Source organism: Pieris napi, chromosome 3, assembly GCF_905475465.1.
Source record: "Pieris napi chromosome 3, ilPieNapi1.2, whole genome shotgun sequence".
Taxonomy (NCBI): Eukaryota; Metazoa; Arthropoda; class Insecta; order Lepidoptera; family Pieridae; genus Pieris; species Pieris napi.
Window position 1 is genome coordinate 13,086,059 of NC_062236.1, and position 8,942 is coordinate 13,095,000.

Here is an 8,942-nt window from a genome sequence, read left to right on the forward strand (position 1 = left end):
GTTTCTAAAGAAAAGCATGCCAATATTCAATACATGGACTGAGATACCAATCTAATTATTCAACTAATCGTTCAGAGGGCGGATAAGAGATTGAAGATTGCCCTCTGTATGAAAATGAATGTTTACTCATGCCAACAACCTATCTGTCCATTTTGACAGTTGCTTCGATTGGCCAAATCAATCTCGGATTGCTATCGGTGAAACTGGTATGATTTGGGTTTGGGATTGCGACCTAACTTAATATTCATTGGGAAAATTTATTCATCTTCGTCATCGTCCAGTTCTAGTGATAGTGATTTGGAAGTTTAAATGCAATTATCCGATTGGGATAGTAATTCTGAAGCTGGAAGAAGACAACGTACTTCTGTGCGAAGACATAAGAAGACAAGAATTAATTATATCCAGAGCCTGAATGACGCCGAATTCACATTTAGATATAGGTTAACAAAAGAAGCTTTGGAGACACTTTTACACAAAGTGATGTCTATCATATATGACTTCTTGCAGGTTTCATCTTTTCATCAACTTTTGTAACTTTTTTTTAAATATTAGCTACAACCAAAAATATTTGTTACTATAGATACTACCTACTAACTCCACTTCAAAACCTCAAGACTCCAGCAGAACATCTTTATAACGAATCTCAAATACGAAGCAGAAATGTGGTGGAAAGGACATATTATGGTGTTTGGAATAAATCGGTTCCCCAAAATCAGTTTGTCAAAAAAGGTTTTGCTTCAAGTATCTCGTGTACAAGCCGTGATAGTGGCATGTGCAGTGTTGCACAATATTGCTATTGATATGCGAGATGAACATTTTGAACTACTGCAACAAGTAGATGAACCAGCTGATGATATTGATCAAAGCGCAATTGACAACGTGGGAAATGCAAGTGTGCGAAGTAATCTTATAAGTGATTATTTTGCTTTATTCCTATAATATTTTATAAATTACAACATTTTTGAGATAAATTAAATAAAAATTCAATGCTTTTATATAAATAAAAATACAAATTTTATTACAATACATCCTCGCTCCAGGCACAAAATCTATTATTTTTCTAATTTATTTAACAATATATGTTTTTCTATGGCCCATAATTCTCTTTTATGCTCTCTTTCTTCCTCTTTAAATGCCCATTGCTCTCTCTTATTTAGAAGCTCTTCCTTTCAATTGACTTTCAATTCCTTCGACAGACAACAATATCATGTCTTTGACTTTTTCCTCGATAGGGAGTAAGAGGAGTAGCAGCACTAGGACCACCTCCTGTACGATATGTTTCAGCATGTATCAAGGCAGACTTTTTTCTTGTAGCCCTCTTTAAGCTTTAGCACTGCGAAAGTTTACCCCACTTGTGCTATTAAACAGCGCCTCCAGCGTCTTCCAGCACTGCTCTGTCTCCTGCCAGGTGACTGAGTCACTCTTTTTATTTTCTAATATATTTTTATGGTCAGCAACAAGCGAAGTTAGAAGGTCAACTTCTTCCCGGCTGAAATTGAAAAATTCTTTCTCGTTTTTGCGTAGACATTTTTTTAAGTTAAAGAACCAACCTCGAATCACAAAAACAACATACACAAACTACTCAGAGAAAATTAATATTTGTAATAATATGTACTAAAATACTCGATAACCTAAGAAACAAAAATACCATAAGAAAATGACAGCCCGTTTCGTTACAAGTAATATTAAATGACCAACAAAAAGGTTAAGGTTCTATGTTTTTCTATAGAATTTTGTAACTTTATTTGTTCGTAACAAAAAAACAAACAAAAACGTTGCATAGCTATTTGCTTCTTTATCCATACATTGTGAAACAGACCCTAAGTCTTACTTATTTTATTTCGTTCCAAAAACAGCAAACTTTTGGTATGCTTGAACACAACATTGAACGAAACGCGGTCGAGAGGGAAGGATCTCGCAAAAGATTGCTGTCAATCTTTTATCAAATAAACAATCGGATAGCAGAAATGTTTATTGGCATGCAGATTGGAGATCGGTCTTTAGATATGAATCAGTCCAAGATTGGTTATAATCATAAATTGAGGATACATTATTAATTTTGGCCGCTAAACAATAATAATGGCTTTACTCCACAAACAATATATGAACAACTGTTTGAATTTAAACAATTATTACTTTAAGAATTCTGTTAACTTTTGTACATGTGTGAACTTTAAAAAAATTAAATTACTCTTGTTTAATAACAGTTCTTAAATCTAGGCCGAGAACTGACAAAAAGCTATGCCATTTCGCTAGTGATTTATTTTAATTACATTCCATAGGATTATAACATATTCTCCTATTTTTAGAACATTGTGCTGATGTATGTAATCAGTAGGTACTAAATCCACAAATTTCTGTTATTTTAAGGCTCAAAAACTGCGTGAGTACAGCCTACCGTAATTTAACAATGTCATTAAAAATAGGCTGTATAAACAGGCTCACGCACTATATTAATGATGTCATTAAAGCTTATCTAAAATAATGAAATTTACAATCCTGTATAAAGCTTGATCCAAGGAATGTATTTGATCACATTAGTCGACACTTCTGGTACACCATACCCGCAGGGTACAACATCAACAGACATGACACCAACTAAGGATAAATCTCTGACGATGGGACCACCAGAGTCTCCCTGCAAATAAACAATGCTATTTAATTTTGATCTACAGAGAATATTCTGTCGATGAAAAGGGAAATAAGTGATGAAGAGGTGCGTTTGGTTGTGATTGGGCAAATGGAATGAAATGTCATGTCACGTGTCAATGCGTGTTAAACTTAAGATCCTGTTGACCAATTACAATTTAACAGAACGCGTCATCGTTTTCCGTTTTAATTCATCTTATCTCATCATCCAAAAAAGAAGGATTAAGCTTTCTTTAGTTAATTTTAATCCTGCTTTATTACCTTACATCCTCCGGTTCCTTTCTTGGCAGTCACACAGAGCTGTTTGTCAGTGATGGGGAAAGACGTTCCACGTTTTCCGTAGAATTCCTTGTATTTTTGATCGCATTCCTGGGTGCCTATAGATGTGAAGTTTAACATTTGCAGATTGTCCGGAATATCGCCATCGGTCTGAAATATGTTTCGTTAATACATTTTAATTTTATGTTGCCCTGGAATTGAAAAAAAATAACAATTAAATTTGCAACTCACTCCCATTTCTCCCCATCCAGTCAACATGAGGTTTGAGCCGGGTGGCGTTTCCTGGGTTGGCATTACGGCTGGTTGAACTTTATCGTTGTAAACGATTGGTGTAGTTGTTTTTAATAAACACAGGTCGTTTTCCTGAGTCGTAGGGTCGTAATCCTCGTGAAGTATGTACGTCTGAAGGTTGTATCTTTGACCTCCCGATCGAAGTTGGTTGGTACCGACCACCACGCTCAACGTCGGTAGATATAGCCAGTAACTGAAAAGGGGGTATATTTCCAAAATTACGAATAACTTTAATGAATTTCAAAGAACAATATGCAGTATATTAGATCAAGAGTTTCTGCTTTAATAAATTTACTCCTTTTTAGGTTCAGAGATACTTTATTTCTCAAAGAATTACATTTACTTAGCGAGAAAATTTAGAGTTAGTTAGTTATGTACCTACATCGTGTTATGAAATTTTTTGAAATTACACTATATAAAATAAAAATATTAGTTTCTAACAATATGTACCATATTTGTTACAAAAGTGCAGGTAGGTCGCATCGATGTTACAACAGGCATTATGTGACAATGAATAGTAATAATTTCTAAGACGCTCGTTCGCAGACATAAGTAAATGCTAGAATAGCCTTTTTGATGTTTTGTAAATACATTAATTATTCCATTAATTCATATTAAACTTTTACGATTGTACGACACAGATATAGGATATGGTTATTTTTATTTTTGTTATTTTATAAGTATGTTGTTAATTATATGTACTTTTAAAAGATTTTAAATTTGTAAAAAGGTTTTATTTCTTTTAATCTGGGTGGCAATGTATTAAATATTTGTGCGCCTTGATACATAATATTAAGTTTTCCGTAATTAGTCCTTGGTTGTATTAAACATAATGTATCAATATTTCTTAATGAATATTTTGTATCAGATTTTTGTGTAAAGGATAGATTTGTATGAATTAATTTGTTAATAATTTTGTATATTAAAATTGAGGTAACTCCTTACTCCTTTTTCTATTTTGAACGCAATCTGGAATGCGAATTCATTGTATCTATACACCACAAGCGATTAAGTACCAACATCAATTGCTGTAGCATTAAAATTGCCGATTCTTGACCCAGAACTTAGGAGAGTAATGCTTAAGTTTGATAATGGCGTTTTCCCATTTACCTGTTCATGCAGTGAGCAGCAGTTAAAAGCCATCTTTCATTTAGGATACTAGCGCCGCAAATGTGTTGCCAATAGTCGGATCTTATAGACGCTCCCCACTTAGCTAATCCTTCGGGTGCATCCTGACCGCGAAGGATTGTTGGTTCTATATCACTTTTGCCTTAAAAAAATATAAACATTACGCCGACTTTTGCAATTATGTCAGCCACCTAGTGCTATATACATTATACACTGTGTATCAACAATTCATTTTTTTTTTATAGAACGGGGGGCAAACGGGCAGGAGGCTCACCTGATGTTAAGTGATACCGCCGCCCATGGACACTCTCCTGCCAGAGGGCTCACGAGTGCGTTGCCAGCCTTTCAAGAATTGGTACGCTCTTTTCTTGAAGGACCCTCAGTCGAATTGGTTCGGAAATACTTCAGTGGGCAGCTGGTTCCACATAGTGGTGGTGACGGCAAAAACTGCCTTGAAAAACTCTCAGTTGTGGAACGGCGGACGTCGAGGTGATACGGGTGGAATTTCGTATTGTCTCGACGTCCGATGATGAAACTCAGCTGCAGGTATTAATTCGAACAACTCCTCTGAACACTCTCCATGGTAAATGCGGTAGAAGATGCAGAGTGACCCCACATCTCTACGCAATGCCAAAGGATCAAGCCGCTCGGAGAGGGATTGGTCGTCGACGATTCGAACCGCTCTACGTTGTATACGGTCAAGTGGAAGGAGCTGGTACTGGGGAGCCCCCGCCCAGAGGTGAGAGCAGTACTCCATGTGGGGCCGAATTTGCGCTTTATATAGTTGCATGCGGTGGCCCGGAGTGAAGTACCGCCTCGCCTTGCTGAGCACACCAAGCTTTTTGGAGGCTAATTTAGCCTTTCCCTCCAAGTGACCGCGAAACTGAACGTCGTTCGATATGTCAACGCCAAGTATTCCAATGCTGGCTGTGGCTTAAAGAAGAATTCATATTTTTAACGCAAAGAGTCCTTAAAAGTTCATGCAATTGACATACAAGGAACAAAGTGAAGAATACATAATAATTAACATATGTTGGCTCACCCACAGTCACTCCGATGAGGACTAAAAATAGGAAGATCTTTTTCATGTTTTTGCTCCCCTGGTGATGATTGTCTTGAGAATGCTTCGGTATCGATTTCAGACGGTATTTATACAAAATTTTCTAATTAAAATGTTGTATGTAATTAAGTATTTCCGTAAAACGATAGTTTTGTTTTAATTGTTTTCTTTTGCAAAATTTAAGTTATCGTAGACGTTAGTCATTTTTAATTAAAAGTTAAAATTCCTTTTCGCGTTTATATCTGTCATCAAGAGTTGTCGCTGTTAATATGCAGAAAATATGCAAAAAAAATCCCCAATTTTTTCCCCACACGAGGCATCATCAGACTTCTATTTCTGATCATACAGGGTCTGTAAAAGTCTGTTGAAAAAAGTATTGCATGGTGATTTTCGTGGTTTGCAGTTAAGATATTCAATAATCTGACTGATTGCCTCAGGAATCGAAGAATCTCGATACCCCAGGCATCCCATTATTCCATTTGTCCCTCCTTTCCGTAGAACGCGTTTTGGTCAAAGCTCACCGATGTCCAGATTAAGCATTCTTATAAACGAGCTAGGTCTGGATTTACATAATTACTCCCCTCACACTATTAAATGGATTTTTGTTTAGTTTTCTGTAATTTGAATTTTTTCTTTGATTAGTAATTGTATTCTTTTTTGTAATGTTATGTTGTGTTGTAATAGGTTATGATCTCTATATATTTTTAAGTCTTTGCCTTTAAGTGCTTGTCACACTAAACATTGTATTTTGTCTTTGTTTTTACCAATGTGCCAGTGTGCCGAGCGTTGGCAAGCTTTTTCTCAATAAAAAAAACAACCTCGGCAACTGTTTATTGCACCAGTGACGAACCACGTCTCGATAGATCACCTCTTTTTAAAGGGGAAACAAATAATGACCTGGATTCCCGCGTGATTGGTGGGGAGGACGCAGCTGAAGGCACTGCCCCGATTATAGCATCGCTCAGACGTTTTATTCGCGGCCAGGGACGCGTGCATGTCTGTGATGGCCATCTTAACTCAGAAATGGATTTTAAGTGCTGGTCTCTTCAGGTATCAAATAAAAGTGAATTATTTTAGTAAAGGGAACTGAGAACTTCCCTTAAAAGTTGTATAACTAGGCCCTTTTAATAGAATGGCTTATCGAACTTTGAGGGCTGTTTAGAGAGGCTTAAGCGGGCTTAAAAATAAATAACCTTTAATATATGGAATAAAACCGTATGAAATGTGCTCAAATATATTTCTTGTGCCTTGAGTTAGCAGACAATTACATCATCGCTCATTCATCATTTCCTGACCTCCCCTACTCAATTCGATACTCGAGATATTATGATATTCGACAATATTTGATTTATAATTATAATAAAGCCCGTTCAATTTCCAATGTTTACAAAAGTTTAATATACAGCTTTGTTTTATAATTTTTTTTCATGTCATCCTAATATCCTAACACACATTATCTTTGTAAGGATTGGCACAAAAAAAACGCACTTCTGGTGGGAACTGGTACGGCGTACATTCCATCGTCATTCACGAGAATTTCAATGCAAATACGATGAAGAATGACATCTCACTTCTTAAGATCTTTGGTTCTATCAAGTTTGATACTAACATTCAACCAATAAAGCTACCAACGAGTAATATAGGCCCTGGAGTAATGTGCAAACTAACGGTATGGGGTAAGACTGATGTGCGTATAAGTTTTCTAATTTATATTTTAATTTGATCAAAGTGTTAATGTGTTTCAGTCTGTTGTGTGATTGTGGTTAGTCAACGCAATGAAATGGAATTCCTGTTACAGATCGATCAATCAAAACGCATTCTTATAAGAACTGGTTTATTATAAAAAATACGTAATTTCATTTATATTGAAGGCGCAAGAGCAAAGTCATTTGAAATGTCCAAATACTGAAAGTTTTAGAAGTGGCAGATGTTGCACTCCTGGATTTTGGGACTTTTAAACAGATCTCTAAGAACACTACTCATATATTTTTCATTGATGAGAGAACTCACTAACACAATTAAAATAAATATTTAACACAAAGCCAATGATGGTATTTGTTGAATCATTTCAGACACAGGCAGCTCCTGAAAACCTTCAAGTGGTCTATAATTTAACTACAATATCTGTGGAAGAGTGCAATAGAAGGCTTGCTAACGTTTCTGAGGAATTTCTTCCAATCATTGACAAACAGCTTTGCACATTAACTGAGGAAGGGAAGGGCTCGTGCCAAGTAAGTAATGAACTCTCAGTAAAAAGAGCGATTTAAAATTATTATTTTTATTAATAAGTGCGCCATCTATGCATAGCATTAGCTAACTTCGTCTGTTTCTAACACAAGGTTGGATTGAATTTTGTCAATTATATTACTTTATTGTTAGTTTCGGTATTGAGGTCTACAGAGTAAGGGTACAGCGCTAGTAGCCATAACGTGGCGTCATAAATGTTTGTACAGTGCCGCATACTTTTCTTGACCGGCGGCGGCTGAAATTGGTACCACCGTCGCCATTTTGAAATGTCAGACTGATATTGTCAGTTACCAGCTATCAAATACAACTATTTACCAACATCTAATAAAAATCCAAATAAAATGTATTTATTTTTATCCTTGCATTATAAAAAGCTTGGCAAAGTTTTCATTATCGAACGGTTCTGATTGCTAGATATCGTAAAAGATATTATATAAATAGTACAAGTAACAAAACCTATCATATCAGTTGTTTCTTTATTTAAGCCTAGAACTGTATTTTCTAGATACTAGTATACATTGTTTTATTAAGACATTTCAATAAATTATTAAGTTATAATAATGAATAATGACTTAATGACTTCATATTCGTGATTTCAGCTCATCACAATACTAACGCCATTTATTGCCACAAAGTTGGATCAAAAATTTGAATTACAAAGTGATATAACTCTTTATTTATGTATTTATTAGTAATCTTACAGCTATAATACATATTATAAAACCAAACACTTAGACAATATACAAAGCCAAAGCAGATTACATTGATAAACAAGAAAACATATGTACATTTGAAAAAAAGAAAAAAATTAATGAAAACTGAATTTTAACACTAAACAAACGACAATTATTAATACTTAATATTTCTGAATCTGACATTTTAGAAAAGTGCCCTCTGTGTTTTAGTTGTTTTACTAAGTTGTTCTACAGTCCAATGGTCTTTACTGAACTTCAAGTAAAAAAAAATTGGATTTTTTTTATCAGTATGTAGGTATTTCAGTTTTTGATTAATTTGTAAATACTTGTGGTTCTCTTGATATAATTTATGAGTTGTTACAAACGAATTTCGCCAGAACAGCTTTTGTGATGAAGCAGTAGTTCGAGTGTAACTTACGAAGATTAAGTTTGTACGCAGTCTGCTTGTTGCTTGTTCCGTCTAGCGCCTAAATAAATGTTGTGCCCTTACATGACACCATATCAAAACACTTTTATTATGATTTATATTATAAATGAGATTTGGCGTGTTGCATCTGTTTACTGTATCTAGCAGTCATAGACGAAGACACATC

General features: G+C 35.2%; 1 protein-coding gene across 1 annotated transcript; it reads right to left on the bottom strand.

The window, feature by feature from the left end:
- Positions 1-1,957: 1,957 nt before the first annotated feature.
- LOC125063823 (chymotrypsin-1-like) lies at positions 1,958-5,518 on the bottom strand. The gene is made up of 5 exons (XM_047670472.1): positions 5,390-5,518; positions 4,330-4,489; positions 3,160-3,412; positions 2,911-3,078; positions 1,958-2,638 (listed from the first exon to the last, which is right to left on the bottom strand). Exons 1-5 carry the CDS (start codon positions 5,433-5,435, stop codon positions 2,492-2,494), a joined length of 774 nt encoding a protein of 257 aa, XP_047526428.1. The 5' UTR covers positions 5,436-5,518; the 3' UTR covers positions 1,958-2,491.
- Between the last annotated feature and the right edge of the window lie 3,424 nt (positions 5,519-8,942).

Bases quoted from the DNA above. Each gene is read 5' to 3' on its own strand.
- LOC125063823 (XM_047670472.1), bottom strand. From the start codon at position 5,435: ATGAAAAAGATCTTCCTATTTTTAGTCCTCATCGGAGTGACTGTGG. The intron at 3,079-3,159 runs GTGAGTTGCAAA...AACATATTTCAG, and splicing joins CTGGATGGGGAGAAATGGGA to ACCGATGGCGATATTCCGGA. The intron at 2,639-2,910 runs GTAATAAAGCAG...GTTTATTTGCAG, and splicing joins AAGGAACCGGAGGATGTAAG to GGAGACTCTGGTGGTCCCAT.